The following is a 21,300-nucleotide window of genomic DNA, read 5'->3' as shown; positions in this document are numbered from 1 at the left end:
TGTGTATCAAGGTACAGCCATGACCCTGTTTTATGACTTTTACAGCTTTATGACTCTGATGCAAGAGAGAAGGGGGATGTGGTTTATTAGAAAAGCTCACTAATAGAGGTGGAAGCCTCTAGTCTCTAATTCTAAGAGAGTTTGCACTCTTACCTTTGGTCATCATGTTATTAAGGGAAAGCTATGTTAAGACATTTAGTTGATGTGTAAAATGAAATAGACAGTTTAGTTTCTCTTCTGCTGACAACAAATACCCTCTTTTCTGATCCTATGAAAATAGAAATCTGGTGTAGTATAGCAGCTGAAGATCTGAGAGTCTTTGCAATCACTTACTCTCTTACTTTACCAAGGAAAAAGCCAAAACCTATGGCTGGGCTCCTACCTCTGGGCTTTCTCCCTGCCAAGCCCAGGTATCGATCCAAGATGCCTTGCATAGGTACCAATTGCTGCTGATAGATCCTATGTTGGCTTTGTGTTACATGCCCATGGAATCTTTAGCAGACATTTGATTTTCCTTCCATATCCAATTTGTGTTGTAATAATAATGGTAACATTAATTTCTCCATATTGAAAGTTAAATAAGGCAACATTTTGAGGTCTCTAAAATAGTATCAAAAATATACTGACTGTTCAATAAATTAAGCCATTATTGTTACTATTTTTCTATTATCTCTTAGATATTTGGGGGCTAACTCTTGTACTAGGTGCAATGTTGGAGCAAATAATATGCACGATATAAATGATTATCACTTAGGACATCGAAGTTCAAAATTATGTCCCTCACTTTTTATTAATGTGAAGATAACTCACATCAAAGATCTCAAAGCCAGCGATGTCCAAGACCCCGATGAAGTACTGCCTGGGCTGCTTGGTGTCCAGCTGCTGGTTGATGCGGGTGACCATCCACAGGAACATCTTCTCGTAGACAGCTTTAGCTAGGGCACCCACCGCATTGTACACCTTTGCAGATATAGTAATATTTGTTAGTGTTATCAAGCCATGCCATGGAGGACTTGGTGTGTGTGTGTGATTCATGGAGGACAAGCACTTACTTGTTGCACAGTCTGGCCTTTGGTGACGTACTCATTGCCAACCTTGACCCTGGGGTAGCACAAGGCTTTGAGCAGGTCAGCAGAGTTCAGACACTGGAGATAGGCAGCCTTGTCAGCCACTGTGGTGACACAAATCAAGAAATGGTTAGCATTTAATATTTATCCTCATCCGGTTGTCTTTCTCTTATCCAATTACTCTGTTATTGGTAACAGAAAGGTTAAAAAACTTTAAGTAATTTCAGAGAAAGTCAAATAAGATTCTTCGTATGTATACTGAGGCGCCTGGTTGCCACAGAATGGTTTATCATTTATCCTGGCTTTTAGTGACTTGTTGCAAGTAGGATTTGAGAACACCTTCATTAACCATAGACTTGTAAACAGTGTTTATTGTGACATTCTGTTCAAGGTTTGAGACATAGCCCTGCTTCCCCCTTTAAGACTTCAGGTATTGCCAGAAGAGTAAGATAAATGCACCATAGCACTCACTGTCAGGGAGGGTAAAAGGCCGAGTATGGGGACTCTTATGCAGCTTTTACCTCCCTGGATTTAACCTGACTGGATCAAAGGTACTTACTTGTTTATCTGAAAAAATTGGGGATAATTAAACTGGGTGATCCTCTCTAAAAGCATGTGTAATGCTATATGTCAGTCTCAAGGTAACATCTGGAGAAGATTGAGGGGAAAAGGGAGAGGGAGAAGAATGTCAGACTAGGTTGTTGGGGAAGGGTTTGGGGCAGGGGAATAACTGGGTAGTGGTTCCTACATACTGAATGCTTTTTCATATGCAGAGCACGTGATTTTTCTTTGTCAGTTCTTTTTGTATCTTACTTGCTCGCTGCCTTTGAGAGATTTATATAGAGACAGCACATGCATACATACAGATGTGCCTAGGAGTACCCTTCACCTCTCACCCTATGCAAAGATCCTCTAGTGCTAGGTCCTAGGCTTTCCTAGCTAATGCTAAAACAATATGTAACCTCATGGTGTATACCTACTTACTTTTGCCAAGACAAAGTAGGAATATTATTCCACCTCATTCTATCTACATCTCTACAGCTCTCTGGCCCTCAGTTGAGCTTTTATGTGGCTTTGGGGTTTTTTATAGCTTATTTGAACTGGTAGTGATGATGAAGTGATGGAGATATGAGAAATGAGGGTGGTGAGGAAGGAATATGTATATACAACTAGGCTTTCGTCTTCAGAAGTACAGACACAAGAAGATGTGAGTTTAGGGTGGAATTAAAAGTGTTTCAGTTAGAAGATTCTGCTATTTAAACTGAGCTAGAGGGTCTTTGGGTACCTTCAGTGCCATCCGGCTCAGCCTGCTCCTCTCGCTGCTTCTGCTTGAACTTCATGTTCCCATAATGCATCACAGCCCCTGTGAGCTTATAGATGGACACTTTCTCTTCAGGTGAGAAGCCCAAGATGTCAATGGCACTCTACCAGGAAAGATGAAAGGGCAGAGGTTAGGGTAGAAGACGCTATTTATGAGAATTTATAATTACACCAAGGCGACTACACCTGTGTGGGGTTTGCTGCTGCCATTCCCACACATAATGGGCTTTTGAAAAGGTGTGTGTAAATCTTATGACTTACATCTGTGGCCATCAGCTCTTCTTGGTCATCAATGCTGGGCACTGTGATCTCCCCCTGACTGACAAAGGCGTAGTCATATGGGTTGGTGGTGATCAGGAGCATTTCTGGGTACACAGAATTCTTGTTTTAACATGAGAAATTGTTAATATAAAATTTAACCTCCACCCACAAATTTAAGTTCTTTTTTACCAATTAGTTCTGGCTTCTTATTGGAAGTGATCTGATAGAAAATGTGGTAGCTTCTTTCAGCTTTTAGCTGGAAAGTGACCCGGGACTTCTCCAGAAGATCTGGAAAGAAAGATATTGAACTAGAAAAACTATCCACTCTTTTGACATATTGTAAATGTTAGTGTCTTTGGCCAAAACTGTGGACACTACATTTGATTCCACTGAGGTGTCGTCAGGATTCTCATCCTGTGGTTACATATTAGAACCAAAATGCACATGGTAGCTGCCATGCGCCTTTCCATGTAGGTGCAGCCACTGAAGTATCCTTCCCTGGGACAAGTTTCAAATGTGGAATTCGTGACCTCTATGTGTTAGCTGATTTCTAGTGCCCTTGAATCAGCTCACATGATCTGTGGTGAAAGTCTACCTCGGAAGGATGGATACCTTTACCAAATCAGAGCTAACCCCTAGATAACCATGGGGTGGAGATTAGACTTGCTTCTGAGGTTTGGAAGTCCTCTGACATGTGAGAGGGGACCATCAGCCTTAGACTGAGATTTGGGGTACAGATAGTGAACTATGGGTGAGTCTGGCATTAGCCCACAGACAGCTCTGGTGGTAGACTGCTTCTCTGCAGGCTCCTTACACAGAACGTGTTGCAGAACGTCCCTGCAACCAAACTGGCTTGCTTCCGCATTTAGATTTTCCCACAGTTTAGTTACTCACATGTTTCAATATCAGCTGATGCCAGCTTCCCTGTGGTACCAAAGTGGATTCTAATGAATTTGCCCTGGAAAAGATAATGATGTGTTTAGTATTAAACCCTGAAGCACACAGAGATAAGAACCTGAAATATTCAGATACAATGACCCCAGCATGTAAGGGCAGAAAGGGTCCCTCTGTGACCAAGAGACTCACAAAGCGAGAGGAGTTGTCGTTCCTCACGGTCTTGGCGTTGCCGAAGGCCTCTAGCAGGGGGTTGGCGCTGATGATTTGATCTTCCAGAGTCCCCTGCATGGGAAAGAGGAATCCTCACATCTGGGGATCCAGACTCCTAGGCACCCTAACTGAGTCTGAATCCTTGTTCTGGCTACCAGGCCCACCTGCATTTTGCCAGACTCCTCCTTCTTCTTGTCCCCAGTGACTGCGATTGTCGCAAAGTACTGGATGACACGCTTGGTGTTCACAGTCTTCCCGGCCCCGGATTCTCCGCTGCCAAACACAGGGGAAAGGAGATCAGAACCATGACACATCGGGGCAATGGTTAAGACAGTCACTGCCTACCCGGAAGAAGAAAAAAGTCACATACGTGATCAGGATGGACTGATTCTCACGATCTGTGAAAGGAATAAAGACCACCAGTCAAAACAAAACAAAGCAATGTATATTCAACAGAAAGCAATGAAGTCAGGTGAACTCAGACTTGGCCTCTTCAAAGATGGCACCCGTGATTTCAGCTTTGGGTTTAGTAGAGTAAAATCTGTGAAAATGAGAGGGAAGGAATCATCTACTTTCTTTTTCTCACTTTATTATTATTATTTTGGTAAAATACATATAACATGATATCTACCACCTTTAATTTTTGCGTATGTTTCTGGTGTGTCTGTGTGTATGTATATAAGTGCATGTAAACCTGTGCGTGTGTATACACATAGAGTCCTGAGACTGGTGCAGGGAGTCTTCCTCAATGGCTCTGCACTTTATTTATCGAGGCAGGGTCTCTCAGTTAAACCTAAAGCTCACAGATACAGCTAGTGTAGCTAGCCAGCTTGTTTGGGGGAATTTTCACTCATGGCTCCCCAGCACTGTGATGACAAGCAGGCCTGGGCCCAGGCTGCATTTGCTTGGGTGCTAGGGATCCATATTCTGTTCCTCTATGTGGCAAGCACTTTATTCATGGAGCTGTCTCCTTGGTTAGATTCACACCATTTTAAGTGTGTAGTTCTGTGGTATTACATTCCCTCATGTGCATCCATCAATACCTTCCACTTCCAGACTCTTTTCATCTTGTAAAACCTACCCGCTGTATCCAGTCCATAGTGGTTCCCTTGTTCATCCCATTGCTCAGGACCTGGCAACTACTTGTCAGCTCTCTGTTGACGAATTTGACTACTACTATCAAGCCCTCACACAAGCAGAATCACACAGTGTTTGTGGTTTTTCTCCCTTAATGTGTCCTCAAGTTCATCTATGTTGTGGCACTGTCAGAACTGACTCTTTTTAAAGGAAGAGTAATAGTCCATTGTATGACTATACCACCCTTGGCTTAACGACCCATCTGCTGGTGGGTGTGTGGGTAGCTCGCACATGTTCGCTGTTGTAACTGATGCTGCTGCAATCATGGCCTACAAAGAACTCTTCGAAAGCCTGCTTCAGTTCGTTTGGCTCTCTTCCCAGAAGTAGGGACCATGGATCAGACTCTAATTCTATTCCAGTTGCTTGAGAACCTCTTTTACTCCTTTCTGTAGCAATGGTGCCGTTTTACATTCCCACCACAGGGTACGGTCTCCTCATTTCTCCACATACTTTCTAGTACTTTCTATTTTTGTTTCTTTTTTTCATAGTAGCCGTTCAGATGTGAGGGGGGCATGTTTTATTATTTTTTTTAAGTTATGTTATTAGAAAATTTAAATACACGTAAGAACAGAGACTATACTAATGAGACGCCAGATGCCCATCTTACAGAGAAAGAGTCCTAAGTACTTGGCCAGTTTCATGTCATCTCTGTGCTCTTTTAATTTTACTGGATTATTCTGAAGAAATCCTCAGGCATCAGGAGATTTTTTTGTTGTAAGAAATACGAGTCACAGGATTGTGAGGTCATTAGAGACCTGAGATGTTGCTTAGATGAAGTCTGTTTACCGGAGAGGAAAGCTGAGATGTATAGAGGAGGAAATAGCTTTTTAAATATGAATTGCAGACTGAGACAAGGCTGCAGATAATCAGGTCTTTGGGCTTCCAGTCTGTGTATCATTCAACTCCTTGTTCTCTGTCCAGCTTTTGCTGTCACTCATTTGATTGCTGGTGATGCCAAATAAGAGATGGTCTGAAGTGGTACATGTTCGTTTCTATTTATTTTTGATTTTCCTCTTAATATTATAGATGTTTACCTATATATTAATAATATATTCGTATCAATTTCCTAGTTTATTAACTCTGCAGTCCTGTAATGCTAGAGTGTGGATTTTTGAGTTTAATTCTAAGTTTAAAAGTATTTCCCCAGAAAATCGATACAAGTCTAGACGTTATTTAGATGTTTATACAAACTTTGACTTTAAAAAAACTCAGGCTTCTGTTCAAGGGAATGGGTATGAAATTTGATTAATCAGATTGTTTTCTTTTTCCTAATATGAATAAAATCGTGGACAGCCATATTGCTTCTCGTAGGAGAACAGACAAGAAAAACATCTCCCGGTCTTCCGGGTGATGTTCAAATAACACTAAGCACGCCAATGCCATGGTTCTGTACAGCTTTGTATGAAAAACGTGTTTGGGAGCCTAGATGACTTTAGATTTAGGGTAGTCCCAAACCTGGAGAGTCATTTAGGGGTGGTGGCGTACATCACAGCTGCTGACTATTGAAGCCTCTGACCAGAGCCAGCCTCCCGGGGTAGGGGGAGGTGGCTAGTTTCTTCAGACAACCAGAATACTGCTTTTAGGCACAGAATCCTTGTGAAAGTTCAAGCCAGTTTGTCACAGGGGGTCCCTGTTGTGTCCCTTCCCCCTCTCCTCCATTTTAAATGACAGCTTACAAACAAGCGCAGCAAAACTAACAGGAGAAAAAAAATGTTCCCCAGCAACCCAAACTCCACAGAGCAGGGAATGAGGGAATTAAGACTGTGTCAGAGGCAGAACATTTGGTGTGTGAAGATAAAAGCTTTTAGTGCTCTACTGGGACCTATCATGAGTATACTTTGATAAGGTGGGACTAACAGACTTGGATAGGAGAACGTTTCACCGTCTGTGGGAGAAATTTTATGGGTCTCTCTGTATCCACACTGCACCTCCAATTTACTCATGCCCAGTCCCCAAGGCTGGCAACATCCACAGAAGAATTCAGAGTTCTCTAGATACGGCTGAGAACTCATTCCTTGGACCGCTGAGGAGGTAAATGTTTTTTTTTTTTTTTGTTGTTGTTTGTTTGTTTGCTTTTCTAAGATCTATTTGAACTTTTGTATCCAAATCAGAAGAAAACATGGGAAGTAACTAATCTGTTTTCAGAGACCTGCTCTTTGCTTCTTCTGAGCTTGCATTTGCTCGCCCTGTTGGCTTGGGCAGGCCAGTGAATTCCAGAGTGTCACTGTTCACATCCTAAAGTGGAGATGGCTGCCGGAAAGAGTAAATGTCATGGCTGTAGTTGTTCTTTGGAAATGGCAAGTCCCATGAGGCAGGGGTGTCTTATAATAAGACTGGGGTGAGCTCCATTTGTCCATCCCAATTGTGTGTGCACATTCCTATAAACAGATGCTTCACTCACCCGTCAGCATGAACTGGTAGGCGTTGTCAGAGATGGAGAAGATGTGGGGCGGGGCCTCCTGCCGCTTTTTGCCTCGGTAGGCCGCCACCACCTCAGGGTTGTACACCGGCAGCCACTTGTAGGGGTTGACGGTGACACAGAAGAGGCCCGAGTAGGTCTGGCGAAGAAATCAGAAAATTCAATATAGTGCCTCTTGCTTTGTTTTTAAGAGAAATAAATGGTCTAAAAAGGGCTCTCACATAGATCATCCAGGCTGCATAACGCTCTTTGAGGTTGTACAGCACTCCGGGCTCATGGAGGTGGGTCATCATGGCCATGTCCTCGATCTTGTCATATTTGGGTGGGTTCATCGGGAAGACTTGATCCTCCTTGACAGTGAGAGTCTGGCACGGAAGCAGGCCAGTCAGAGATAGGGTTAAGTCTGCTACGATTGAACACGCTTTCCATTTTATAATTATTCAATGCCTTTTAAAGGCATGAGCATATTTGTTTCTCAGGTCTGATGCCAAGAAAGGCTGTTTCCTGTTATAATGTAGGGATTTGTACTTTTGTGAGCATATTTTAATTGTACAAATTCAGAAGGTTTAGCATGATTGTTCTTCATACACTCATGCAACGTGGGTTGATGGAATCCACCTATCCCTCCATGATCCAGCTGCCATTACTTTCCTGGTTGTAGAGCCAGAGAAAATGAAATCAGCATACAGAAGAGAGGCCCAGAGACCCCTGGTTATTGCAGCACTACTCATGTTTTAAACAAGATTTTTTTTCCTTTCCTTTTATACTCATTTTGCTAGGTCAAGCACTTTTAATTTTTTCATACTCATCACAAGAAACTTCTTTAACTACATCAATACTTTATGGAACTAAATAAGTAACCCAGGAATTTTTGTGACAGAAGGGGGTGGTTTTATTTTATTTTATTTTTCAGGCTTGGAGATTTAGATCTGGAAGTAGGGAACTGAAGGGAGATGGTAGAGGCCATAATGGGCTGAATCCTGAGGGAACCTGGGAAGGGGGAGATGCTGGAGTCTGAATTCCTTTAATTCCCAGATCTAGGACCACACACCGGGAGGAGACTCTGACAGTGGCTGTAGGCTCAGGCAGCCCTAGCCAGGGAGAGCTGGACTCTGGACTGAGCCGGGGAAATGAGCCCAGAGCATTCTCACTTACTGCTCCACTTTCTGTCTTCACGGTCACTTTGCCTCCATCCTTGCTCTGTATGACGCTTTTCACGTAAGATTCCTTGGGCTCTGCCACAAAGACAGACGTCTTGGCATCAAAAGGCTTGTTTTGGGCCTCAATCCGCTCCTTCTCCGATTTTCGAAGGTAAGGAGCAGCTTCGCCAAAAATAGCCATCTCAGCATCCGAACCCGTACTCATGGCTGCTACTTATTTAGCTGAGGTATCTGCCTTGGGGAACAGGGAGGGAGAGAGAAATAGAAAGCAGAAGTCAGACATGTGATGAGGATTTGAAGTGTGGTCTTCAGCTCAGGCTGAGACCCTCCCTTCAATCTGGCATCTTGGCTCACGTTCTAACACTGTGTGGAGGGTTAGTTAGCAGTGACAAACGTCATTTGAGGACTCAGTTTTAGAACTTGGCAAATGTCCTTTCCAGAATCTTGACTCCCAGGAGTAGGTACCTACATCTTCAATTGCCATGAAAACCTTTTCACCCCACTCTCCCCCTCTGAACTAGAGCGATCTCTGTCGTTAAAGCTGTTGAGGGATTGTTTTACAGCAACTGTCATGACTTAATCCCCTTGTCTCCTGCAGAATGTCTGCATCTGCCACAAGCTAGGACAGCCACCTAGTTAGGAAGGAAACGTTGCTTTGTGCACATGGAAGTGGGTATTTTCAAAGCTACCAGAGACACTTTCTGATTTTTTAGATGATCACTGTTTCTCAAAACCAAATGAGTTTTCATTCCCTTGGCATTTGGTGTTTCACCTCTTGGTGGACTGTTAAAAGTTCCTAACCAATTCTTGTTCTGGATTTTCGTCCTTTGGCTTGGGAGCAGGAGACTTAGCACTGCCCTGTCCTCTAAATCTCTTTTGATGTGAGAGATTTCAGCTTTCAGTTTAACTGATTTAACCACAGAGCAGTGAGTGCTTCCGTGTGGAGGCTTTTCTTCCCACAAAAATTCTGTGGGGTTCTTTTCTTTCCACTCAGGGAAAGAAAAGCATTAAGAGTTTGTCATACGCACAAAGGTTATTGACTTAGGATCGATCAGTGAGCCTCTGCTGTGGAGGCATGTTCAACTGGCAGATGTTTTGCTTTACTCTCAGGTAGTAACTTCCTTAGGGCACAGCAGAATGGCTCCTAAATTATGCATGGTATTTAGCACTCCAAGGCTGGAATACCTGCAGCTTTACAAAAGGACAGTATTTTTTTTTCTCACTAAAATTAAGTGAATCCTTACAAAATAACTCAAATATGGTTTTAACAAGATGTTTATGTCTCCAGTGTCAAGTAAGACTTTCTGGAGTGTTAAGACGCTGTCTATAAAGTGTATGTGTGTCCAACGCTTTGCAGTAGAGGACTTGGCACACAGTAGTTTATTGCCACTGGACAGTTATAGCTGCTAACTCACTGTCAAAACTCATCCTGTCCCAAATGTCCCTTTATTTTGGGCTTCAGTGAGGCTAAGAAGTCTCTGAGAATAAGGCCTTGTGGAAAGATGATTTCCAACATTTATAACCAGTCACCCCCAAACGCTTTCTGCTCTAAAAACACGGAAATGGTGGATAATTAAGAACTACAGTTCCCTTAGGTTAAATCCCCTCTGTCATCAATAAAAGAAGAAATCCAAGTCTTACCTCTAGGGTTTTGGATGAAAATGTAGGGTCACAACTGTCCCACACTGTAAGACATGAAATTTCCTGTTAGTGATGCTCAGCAATCCTGGCCTAGAGTTCAGAATAAAAAGTTCCCCTGCCCTGAAACTTCAAGGCTAAGAGGAACTGGTTCATGCTCAAACAGCCACAGGGTCCTTGCTGTTTGCCCCCAGGGTCCTTAGTGTCCCAAGTCATAGGGTCCTTGTTGTTTGTCCCCAGGTTCCTTAGTGTCCCAAGTCTCCCATCACTTACCTCTGGGCTCTTGGCGGAGATAAGGCTTGAGGGGCAGCCCTGCTTATATAGGAACTAAAGTGCTGATGCTGCAGCTACCTCCCCTTTGTCAGGACAAGGCATTTGGCAACAGGAACCCTCGGCGTAGTTTGTAGCGACATTTGGCATGTTCGGATATAATTAGAAGTATTCATATCATTTAGAGTATGTGAACCAATCTCCTATAAATAATTTGACAAGGACCATTCTGCCCTCTGAGAATGCTTTCTAGTGTGCTGGGAGGGGAATCTTTGACAGTGCCTGGTGGGACTTCTCATAAGTTCATTCTTAAGAGTTATATTCAATTTGGCAAACTGTCATGCACGCCCATCCTGTGCTGCCAAACGATCAGATGCCCAGCAACGCACTTTCCTTATTTGTTCCCACAGGAGCCCCCACACAGCATTCCCTTGGGTCATCGCCAGGGCTCATCCTTGGAGTCTGACTTGGGCAGCAGAGCCAAATCAAGAAGAGCCTTTATGCTGAGTCTCCACCATTGGGCCAATGCCCACCCAGCCAGCATGCAGAGGAACTATTATTAGAAGTTAATGCCTTCATCGTAGGGAAAAATATAGGAAAGAAAAGAGAAAATGCAGCTAGACTCCAGTCTGCAGAGATAAGATGGGGGAATGTAAGTGGGGCCATACTTTATATACAATTATGTCTTGCAACCTGCCTTAACATTCGTGTAGCTGATTTTCATGCTATTCATATAATTCACATCCTTATTTTTAAAAGAAATTATTTTGTGGCTATGCTTTTAAAATTAAAGCCTTTCTTTTTGAAGTCATCTATATTGAGATATAATTTACATATCGCCTAGCTTACCTTTATAGGTGATAATTATGATTTTTTAAGCTTCACAACAGAGTTCACTTTCTTTGTCATATTTATGCATGCACATCTTCACCTAACCACCATGAAGTGTAGGATGTGGCAGAGCTGAAGTTCCAAGAGTTTTGCTAAGTGTATGTAATTCTGTAGCCTCGTGAATCTTAACGACGTGAAAATCAACATTTTATAGACTAGGCTAAATTTCCCTTTTGATAATTCCCTTCTCTCAATTCTAGTTTGGTTTGTAATAGCCTAGACTTTTGGGGGTATATTTTCTTATGGATTTCCTGGGAAAAAATAAATTAGTAAAATTGGCCTAAGAAAATAAGCTTATAGAAAAATGGGTGCTATAAATGTTTAAAATGAACTTTAGGTAACATCGAAGCTTATATATTTACCAACTTACTTTTTTTTCTGATCTTGGTTCATTTCTGTCATTAGTACATAAACAATATGGAAACACTTCATAATATACAGAAGTATGTTAGTCTAATGAACCCATGGTATTTCTGATTGGTAGTTCACAGTCCACCTTATTTCATTTGTGGCATCATCCACCCCCTGATTACTAGACTATTTTGATGTTACTTACTGTAAAATCTGTGTGGGATTTCATATGCTTGAGATACAGTTTGCTTTTTCAAAATGTGGGCAATTTCTTATGGTCTAATAATGGTCTTAACTCTGCTGGAACATCTCTAACTTCTAGTATTTAGATCTTCCAGAAGACCTAAATTTTTAGGCAAAGTCATGAAAATATTTTCTTTATGTCTTTGCTCTTCTGTGTGTGTTGTAAAAGAATTTCTAAAACTCTGGGACTCGGGATCATACATACATTATTTTATATTTTCAAACTAATGATATTAAGAAAATCTTAGTTTTGTAGTGTGTGTGTGTGTGTGTGTGTGTGTGTGCGTGCGCGCGCGCGCGCGCGCGCGCACGCACTCACACGTATGAGAGATTCCATACTTTTCCCCATATTCCCATGCAAATAGCACAGACTTTGACGTCTATTGGGACAATTTTTTTCTCCTTCTTTATTTATTTCAATGTCATTTTGGTGGCTTTTAAAGTCTATATATGAGCTTTAGAATCAGTTTTTCAGATGTGAAAAAATCCTGTTGGATTTTGATTTGGATTAAGTTGATTTAGTAACTTCATTGGGCAAGAATTGCTAAAGTAGTGAACCCTTCCTTCCTCAAGTGTGATGGAGTTTCTGTTTTCTCCAAAACTTTACATCTCTCCTCTAGTTCTTTTCCAGGTCTTAGATATTTTTGACAATTTTTGTTGTTGTTGTTGTTGACGAGGTCTATTTTTCCTCGTATACTTTTTGCTAGTTGATTACTGACATGTGTCAGACATGTTTGCACACTTGGAACTAGAGTTTTGTTTGTGGGAGCAGTTTGCCCAAATGAAGTATTTGTTTCAGGATCCTTTGCACACAGGGAGGCAGATGACACTGTCTGGGGTAATAAGACGCCAACAGAAGTTGCTGTGTAAGGCTTCCGCAATGGCTTTTTATAAAGAGAGAGCGGACTCCACACAGCACCTTTTCCTTCCCCGTCCTCCCGTTTCCTGCATAGAGCACGGGTGAAAGTGTGGGAATAGTACTGAAAGAAGCATCGAGAGAGTTTCAGAGAGCTTAGTCTTGATGTTCCTGAGCTGACTGTTTCAGAAAGTCCATTAATTCCTTTTGTCATGCTTCTGTGTCTTTTACACCTCATGGCTTCTTTGACTGGTTGGTTTTATGACAGGATCGCTTGGGGACCAGGCTAATTCTGAGACTTGGTTGCAGCCAAGGCTGGCCTTAAACTCCTAATCCTCCTGCCTCCACCTCCTGAGTGCTGGAATTATGGGTACAAATCTGGCTTTGCTCCTTAATCAGTTATAACATTTTTTAAAAAAATTATTCTTTTGGATTTTCGGTGCATCCTGTACAAATCATCACAATTTTGTGTTTTCTTCCTCTCTTAATTTATGTTATTTCATGCTTCTCTTATTGCATTCTTTGTAACATTAAGAAAAATGTTGAGTATTATTAAAATATATTGTTGCTGCTGGGTGGTGGTAGCACACGCCTTTAATCCCAGCACTTGGGAGGCAGAGGCAGGCAGATCTCTGTGAGTTCGAGGCCGGCCTGTTCTACAAAGTGAGTTCCAGGAAAGGCACAAAGCTACACAGAGAAACCCTGTTTCGAAAAACCAAAAATAAATAAATAAATAAATTAATTAATTAAATTAAAAAAATAAAATATATTGTTGTAGTAATATGGTATTATTATATTGTCTATTCTTCAAACTTGTGACATATACTGCTCTTGCCTTCATTTTTATAAAATATTTTATTTTACAAGTTTTATTTTTGATTGACATAATAGTTGTAAATTTTCATGTGAAATAATGTATCTTGATAAATGTATATTTTATTTATAGCATCTGATCTTATCTAGTACAATATTTGTTGTATATTTTATATTTAGTTTGATAATAATTTTAATAACAAAATAAATGAAATAATTCCACTTCTAGGTATTCATCCAAGAAAATTAGATGAATGTTTTTAAATATTTATTTTATTTTAAATTATATGTGTATGTGTGTCTGTGTCTGTATCTATATGAACATGTGAGTACAGGGTAGCCAGAAGAGGATGTTGGCTGTCCTGGACCTGGAAATTACGGACAGTTATGAGTTGCCCAATATTGTTTTGGGGAACCAAACTTAGTTTCTTCTTAAGAGAAGTACATGCTCTTAACTTCTGAGCCATTTCTTCTGCCCTTGAATACAAGTTCATACAAAAGTTTGTGACTGAAGACCACAAAAACACTATCTATCATGGCCCACAGCAGAACTGATCAAATGCCCATCACCTAGCAGGTACATAAGCAAATTCTGGTATGTGTTTGATGGGACGTTAGCTCTGTAGAAAGGAATGGAGTAACAGTAGGTGCTGGAATGTAGATGAACCTCAAAGGTCCTATGAAAGGGGAACAGAGTTAGACACCAAGTTCCCATATTTAATGATTTTATTTGCATAAAATGTAGCAAAGGAATACTACCATCTTTATACTTTTTTAAAAAGGTATTTTTATTTATATGTATCAGTGTGTGTCTGTATGAATGTGCACCAGGGGAGTGAAATGCCTGTGGAGACTAGAAGGTGCTGGTTTCCTGGAGCCAGAGTTACAGGCAGTGGTGAGCCTGCCAGTGTGAGTTCTAGGAACTGAACCCAGGTCCTCTGGAAAGGTGTGAAGTGCCCTTAGCTGCTGAGCCATCTCTCCAGCTCCTCTTTATTAGTTTGCCTCAAATAATTATTGTAGGATTTTCCCATAAAATTAAATACAACTGTATTTTGCTTTCATTGATCTACAGTATTATATGATAAATACTATTATTTATTCATTCAACTGTGGATGCATTTTTTGGTTATTAGGGTATTTTTTTGCTAGAACTTCAATTTTACTTAATTTGTTTGCTTTTATTTTTATGTGACAAATAGCAATTGCCATTTGTGTGATGTTTAGAATTAGTTGAGATCCACCTCCTTAATGTTCTTAGTGAACTTTTGCATGCATTGAACGTGATCTGTTGTAAGAATACACAGAATTTGGTAGACTCAACACAATTGTACCCCTCTCTGGCAACAGTCTTAAAGCACTGTCCTTTAGAAGTTCCCAATGCTAATTTGAGATCTTCAACCCTTAACCAACTCTTTGTCAGTACCGTTTGGCCTTTTCTGGAAATTTCACATAAATGGGATTCTGCAGTGGAGCTGTTTGTGTCTGGCTCTTCTGTCCATGCTCTTCCATGTCCTCACAGTGCATCTCTCTTTGTTGCTGGATAGTAGGCCACTGTATAGAAGAGCCACACCTCGCCCTGTGTGGACTCTTCCCACCACTGTGAATACACTACAAATTGCTGGGTGGATATTTGCTTCCATTTCTCTTCCCGCAGTAGCTGTAGATTTATCAAGGGTTATTGACAACTCCCAGATCATTAGGACCAGGGAGTTGGCTCAGTGGTTAAAGTACTGACTGCTCTAGTGGAGGACCCTGTTCAATACTTAGCACCCACGTGGTGGCTCAGAACCACCTGACACGCCAGTTCCAGGGGACCAGCAGTGAACAAGGGTTCCGATTTCATTCCCTGTCACTTCTTCTTCTGCTGTGTTTCCTTTGATTATGTCCAACCTAGTGGATGTAAAGTACTCTCTCACTGTGGTTCAGATCTGCATTTCCTGAATGGACCATGGTTTGAACGTTTTTATCATGCTGCCATTTACCTATTATACATATATATGCATTTGCGATCTCTAAATATTTAGCCTGTCATGTTCTTATTATATCAACTGCTAGTCCTTTAGAGGTGCTTTATCTATGAGTCATTTACCAGACAGATGATTAATGACTATTTCTTTCCTATCTGTGCAAATCTTTCAATTTCCAAGTTAATAATGACAGTTTTTCAAAGAAGCTCAACTTGTCAATATTTTCTTTTATATGCCATATTTCTGGAGTTAGCTCTTCCAAATTTTTGTAATGTAAAGTCATAAAGATCTTTCTTCTAGCTATTTTATACTTAAAGTTCTTTCATCTGTAACCACATCCTCTTTCGAGGTAATTTCTGCTTATGGGCTGACAGCTTAGTCTGTTTCACCTGTGATCTCTAATGGTTGGTGCTATTTGTTGAAATGGCCCTCCTCCATCAGCTGATGTGCCTTGGTAACTGCTGAAGTGTTGTATTGTGTTTTCTTATTTCAAGATAGAAATGATTTGCTTCTTTAATTTTCTAGATTTGTTTATTTTATTTTATGCATCTGATTTGCCTGCATGTATGTCTGTGCACTATGTGTGTGCCTGGTCCCCTGGAACTGGCATTTCATGTGGTTCTGAGCCACTCTGTGGGTGCTGAGAATTGAACAGGGTTCTCAGTACTTTAACCACTGAGCCAACTACATGGTCCTAATGATCTGTGTGAATATATGTATATATTTTAAAATTCCAGAAGCACAGAATACACAGTGGAAACTAGCCTTGAGCTTTCCTGGTACTCAGTCCTCAGAAGTACAGGATGGGTATCAGATCTTGAGTCTTTCAAGAAGTGTTGTAGGTAAATAAACAACACACATATTCTCCTCCCACACTGCAGGCATATGAATAATATTTTGTGAGAACTTTAGATGGTGCTTTAATTTTTTTCATTATTATCCACTGAGGAGGGAATAACCTAATTAAATTAAGAAAAATAATTAAAATCTAATTAGCTTTAATTAAGTTTAATTTCTGTCTACAAAAAGAAATGAAATACTAAGGGTTAAGATTTAATTATATTCATTTAAATTTAAATTATCCTCGTAGAGAGAAATTAAATGCTAACTAATAAAATTTCCCAGTTAGTTGAGCTTCGGGAATAGGGCATAAGACCAACTATTATAATATCTGAGATTATTTTTATTCTTTCAAGAACTAATTCTCACATCTTTTCATAGGGTCAGCATCATTCCTAGTGAAATTATGTGTGTAGATATGTAGAGAGCATTTAATTTCCCTTATTAGTGCTATGAAGTTTTATATTTACCTTTTGAAAAGATTTATTCTATGTGTGTGAGAGTCTGCACAAGTGTGTGAGGGTAGAGGGCGTTGGTGTCCCCCAAAGTGGCAGTTACAGGTGGATGAGAGCCAGCTGCCTGACATGAGTTCTGGAGATCTGAACTCTAGTCCTCTGGAAGAGCAACAAGTACGCTTAACAGCTAAACCACCTCTCAAGTCTCCAAATTTACTTTTTAAATTGTTACTTGTGTTACTGAAAGTATATATGTCTTAATTTGGGGGTAGCTGGTCTGTTATTTTCTAGTGGGCACAAGTTTGAAATCCTCCCTGTTATTGTCAGATATTAGATTGGTTTGTTTAGTTCAAAGATACGTTAACCTTGTAGAAATTTCTGCTTGTTATCTCTGCCTGGTAGATTGAGTCGTTTAAAACTCAAGCATGGACTGTATTTGCTTTGTACTTGTTTTGCCTTGAATTCTATTTCCTCTGGTGTCAATAGTGCTTTCTTTGCCTTTATACTTGGCTATCACATATACAAACTTTTTTTTTTCTCCTTACCTATATTTTCAACCTTTCCGAGTTACTTTATCTTGAATCTAACTTTTAAGAATCCAACCAGCCAGTATGGTTGGATCATAACAAAATGTCTAACTTTGCATAATTAATATGTGATGATAAAAATAAAAACTGCTGGGTATGGTGACACTCCCCTTTAATCCCAGCACTTGGGAGGCAGAGCCAGGTGGATCTCTGTGAGTTTGAGGCCAGACTGATCTACAAGGAGAGTTCCAAGTCACCCAGGGCTACACCAGGTGACCCTATCTCAAAAATAAATAAATAAAATAACCAAGCTATGACTTGGAAAATCCATCGTGAGATCCCAGTAGTAGGTAAGTTTTGGAAATCAAGCTGGCTTGTGTGCCTTTTATGCTGTGTCCAGTGGTTGGTTAAAAAATCAATGTAACTGAACAGGTATCATTTTCTATGATGTTATTCAGGGCCACCTAACTTCTCTAAAGCTGAGCCTGTTTATCTTTTAAAGAAGGATTTGTTTTGCTTTTCTACCCCATTTCATTATTAATTTATTTAGTCACGCACACACAAAGTACTTTAAATAGTACTTGGCAGTGCTGAGTGTACTTACTAAATAGTGTGTTTAGAATCATGTGAAGGAGGGGCTGTGTCCTGTGGGCGATGGATTATTGGTGCCGTGTTTTAAATAAGGAACTGACTTAAGATTTGTTTTAGGCACAGCCGTGCTAGCAGCACAGAAGATGGATCAGAGGACTGAAACAGAGATGGAGGACCCACTTAAGCAGTTGTGCTATTTTAGGAAATGAGCTGAGGACCCAAGCTAAGCCGTCAGATTCTGGGGGGCAAGAAGAGAGAGACGCAATATTTAGGTTGTAGACTTGACTGACCTCTCTGCTAGAGAAATAAAAATAGTTCTAGATTTTCAGAAACCACTTGAATTGGTTCTGCTTGAAGATAAAAGAAATTTCCTTGGGTCAAAGGAAGTACTTCCCATGGGAAGAGAACAGACCTGGAAGTAATAGACAAAAAGTAGAGATTTTTCTGGATGGAAAATTGCAACGGTGAACTTCCCCCAAAAGAAAACAAGTTCTCAAGAATAAGATTTTGCCATGTCAAAACAGATTTCTTTTTAAATGTGGGGTTTAAACAGGATGAAGTTACCGTGAAGGCAGGTTGCTAATTATAACATGGTTTCTTATATGTATGATAAGTTAGTACGTGACAAAAGCGGCCATTTGTGTCACTGGGTGAAAAGGACAATTTAGTAAGCAAGGTTGAGATTTACCACTTAAAGGAAAATAGTTTCTTCCTTGCTTGCTACTATTTCTGAAAGTCAGTTATAAAGGGGTTGAACTCTTAGACCTGAAAACAAAGAGAAAAATGGTCAGAGCAGATGAGGAGAGGTAGCTTATGCCTTGAGAGGAGAGACAGCTTTTCCTTCAGGGCTAAGGATGCAACTACATCTTTTCACACGGTAGGCAAGCTGTAGCCACTGCGCTACATGCTCAGCTCAGCAAGGTCTTAAATAGGGCAAAAGTAGCTTCTATTTATGAAACTGACACTCTCAAAAACTAAAACTTTTCATTGAGTCAAAAAAAAAAAAAGGCCATCAACAAATTGAAAGATAAATGGCCTCCTGGGGGAAACTATTGGTGATGTTTATCTAACGGAATATGTGTGCACTCACATCCAGAAACAAGTCAAGAAGAAAGGGAGACCCATTTAAACAGGGAGCAGAGGTATAGGACAGAAAAGATGGCTTTCTGAACAGGAGAAGCTAATGACTGGTAAATTAAAACATACTCAACCTCAAGACATGCAAGATCGAATGCTAGAGCATGAGTGTGTTTTACCAATCAGGTTGACAAAACAAAAGAAAAAAACCAAAAGTAGCAAATGGTGGCATGTGAAGGGGTGTAAGTTCTCATCTGCTGGAAATAAAGGTGAAATAAGACTTCCAGGGCAATTGTATCGTTGAAATCTAAAGTTACATAATTTTACTTCTCATTCTCTCCTATGAAAGGACATTGTGATTAAGGCAGTACACTTAGCATTTCTCCTAAACAACAAACTTTGGGAGACAAATATCTCTTCAGTGACTTTGTAAGTTTAATTAGGTGACCACCTGTTAAGTGATGGCGCTGATGATGTGGTCAGTGGTTGGAACTTGACACTCATTTTAATCTGAGATTTGGACCGTCACAACACATTTTCCACTGATTCTCTGAGCTACAATACTGAAAACTAAAAGCCTTGTAAATAGTCCTAAACCATGAAGGAGTTCTAATGGGTCTCTACAAGTAAACAATATACCGAGATGTGTTTTGTTACCAAATAATTGTTGTTGTCTTTCTAGCCCATCTCCAATCACAAATAACTTCTACATGGGTCCTGTGTGGCAGCTCTTTTATTTTAAGTTAGAAACTCTTCCAAGGTCTGGCGCACATCCCTGTCCTTGCTATTCTTGCTAGTATCCACTTACAATTAAGCCCAGGGTAAGCGTCAAGTTACTGTCTCTAATGATCCTGAGGCTTTGAGAGGCACTACCAGACATCAGCTTGCAATTCCTGAGATTCCCTCTGCCCCAAGAGTTCCTCTGTTTTTCTCCGTCCAGTGATGAGTAAAAGTAGAGGGATCACAACCATTTCAGACATCTGTATGTATTCTGAGGTAGAAATGGGAAATTATCTTGTCTTCAACTAAAGGAAACAACTGGCTTTTCAAATGCCTCTTTGGCATAGATGTTACTTAGATATATCTGTGTTCTTGAATGTACCATTGGTTTGTTTTTCTGTTGGTGAGTAGTATTCCACTGTGAGGGTATACAATATCTTGTCACCTCTTCTGTCTCACTTTAAGTTTGTTGTTGGCTTGTTTTGTTTTAGTTGTGAGACAGTCTGACTGTATTGCCTATGATAGACCTGAATTCAGGACGCAGGAATTGTGGACTTAAGTGATCTTAATCTCCCCAGTAGCTGGGACCATGTGCGTGTACCACCATGATGAGCTTGTTCATACATCCCCTTGCTGATGAATATTTCTATTACCTTTCTGTGAAGTTATCTTTCATTTCTGTTGCTTAAATAAAAAGAAGTGAAATCTATAGATAAAAGAGCTAGAAGTACATTTGTAAGAAATAAGCTAACTTTCTTTTTTGAAAATGAAGTTTTCCACTCTCCTAACAAGCAGTGTCTGTGGGGTGTAGAAGCTCAGAAGCCAGTCCAGCATCTGCTAGGGTTAGTCTTTGTAAATTAGTCATTCCTGCAGGTTCGTGATGGAATCTCCTTGGGATTTTGTTTCCCTGGACTGATGATACTGAATGTCTTATAATATAGTTATTAGACCTTACAATATCTTCTTCACGAATTGTCTCTTTTGCTCAGTTTTGTTGGATTGTGTTCTTTCAGTTTTTTTCTATGGATTCTTTCTCTGCCAGTCATTGGTTGAATACATGTACAGCATATATTTTCTCCCAGCCTGTGACCTGCTGTTTTTGTTCTCCCAACAGTGCCTGGATGAGCACACACTGGGAAAGGGCTTCACCACTGAGCTCCAGCCCAGTGATAGCTTTAATTAGTCATATTTTTATATTTCATATTTGTGTACAGTGTGCTATTTTGGAGCTTTTGCCTGTCATCACAGAGATGTGCATTTGTGGTTCTTCTAGGAGGTTTGTCTTTTTAAGATTTTCGTGAAACCTACTATTTGTCTTGAAATAGTCAATTATATTTATTTTCCCACATAGATATATACAATCGATTCAGTATTATTTTTTGCAAAGATTTTTTTCTTCTAGAGTGAGTTGAATTAGAAATTTAGTAAAATGTCATTTTCATTTGACTATATTAGTTCCAGTTATATTTCTAAGCTCTCTATTTTGTTGCATTTATTGTTTTTTCAGTGTTTATTTCTGTCAGTATGTGCCTTGATGCACAGTGACAAATTTATCATGTTATTACAAAATGTCCATCTTTATTTCTTTTT

The 21,300-nt window shown here is 40.2% G+C and overlaps 1 protein-coding gene and 1 long non-coding RNA gene across 2 annotated transcripts in view; one reads left to right on the top strand and one right to left on the bottom strand.

Annotated features, from left to right (window-relative positions):
* Positions 1-9,023, bottom strand: part of LOC131917230 (myosin-8) — a 28,987-nt gene extending 19,964 nt beyond the window's left edge. Inside the window, exons 1-12 of the mRNA XM_059270933.1 lie at positions 8,467-9,023; positions 7,533-7,676; positions 7,294-7,450; positions 4,126-4,153; positions 3,920-4,028; positions 3,735-3,827; positions 3,543-3,606; positions 2,838-2,936; positions 2,649-2,752; positions 2,353-2,491; positions 1,053-1,171; positions 811-960 (exon numbers count right to left, since the gene is read on the bottom strand). Of these exons, the coding sequence (XP_059126916.1) occupies positions 811-960; positions 1,053-1,171; positions 2,353-2,491; positions 2,649-2,752; positions 2,838-2,936; positions 3,543-3,606; positions 3,735-3,827; positions 3,920-4,028; positions 4,126-4,153; positions 7,294-7,450; positions 7,533-7,676; positions 8,467-8,676 (1,416 nt within the window). The 5' untranslated portion in view covers positions 8,677-9,023. The remainder of the gene's footprint in view (positions 1-810; positions 961-1,052; positions 1,172-2,352; positions 2,492-2,648; positions 2,753-2,837; positions 2,937-3,542; positions 3,607-3,734; positions 3,828-3,919; positions 4,029-4,125; positions 4,154-7,293; positions 7,451-7,532; positions 7,677-8,466) is intronic.
* LOC131917231 (uncharacterized) lies at positions 8,551-11,190 on the top strand. The gene is made up of 2 exons (XR_009380639.1): positions 8,551-8,622; positions 10,790-11,190. It is a non-coding gene; the product is annotated as an uncharacterized LOC131917231 (long non-coding RNA).
* Positions 11,191-21,300: the final 10,110 nt, after the last annotated feature.

The sequence above is a fragment of the Peromyscus eremicus genome, chromosome 8a, assembly GCF_949786415.1.
Source record: "Peromyscus eremicus chromosome 8a, PerEre_H2_v1, whole genome shotgun sequence".
NCBI lineage: Eukaryota > Metazoa > Chordata > Mammalia > Rodentia > Cricetidae > Peromyscus > Peromyscus eremicus.
This window is presented reverse-complemented; position numbering and strand designations above follow the sequence as displayed.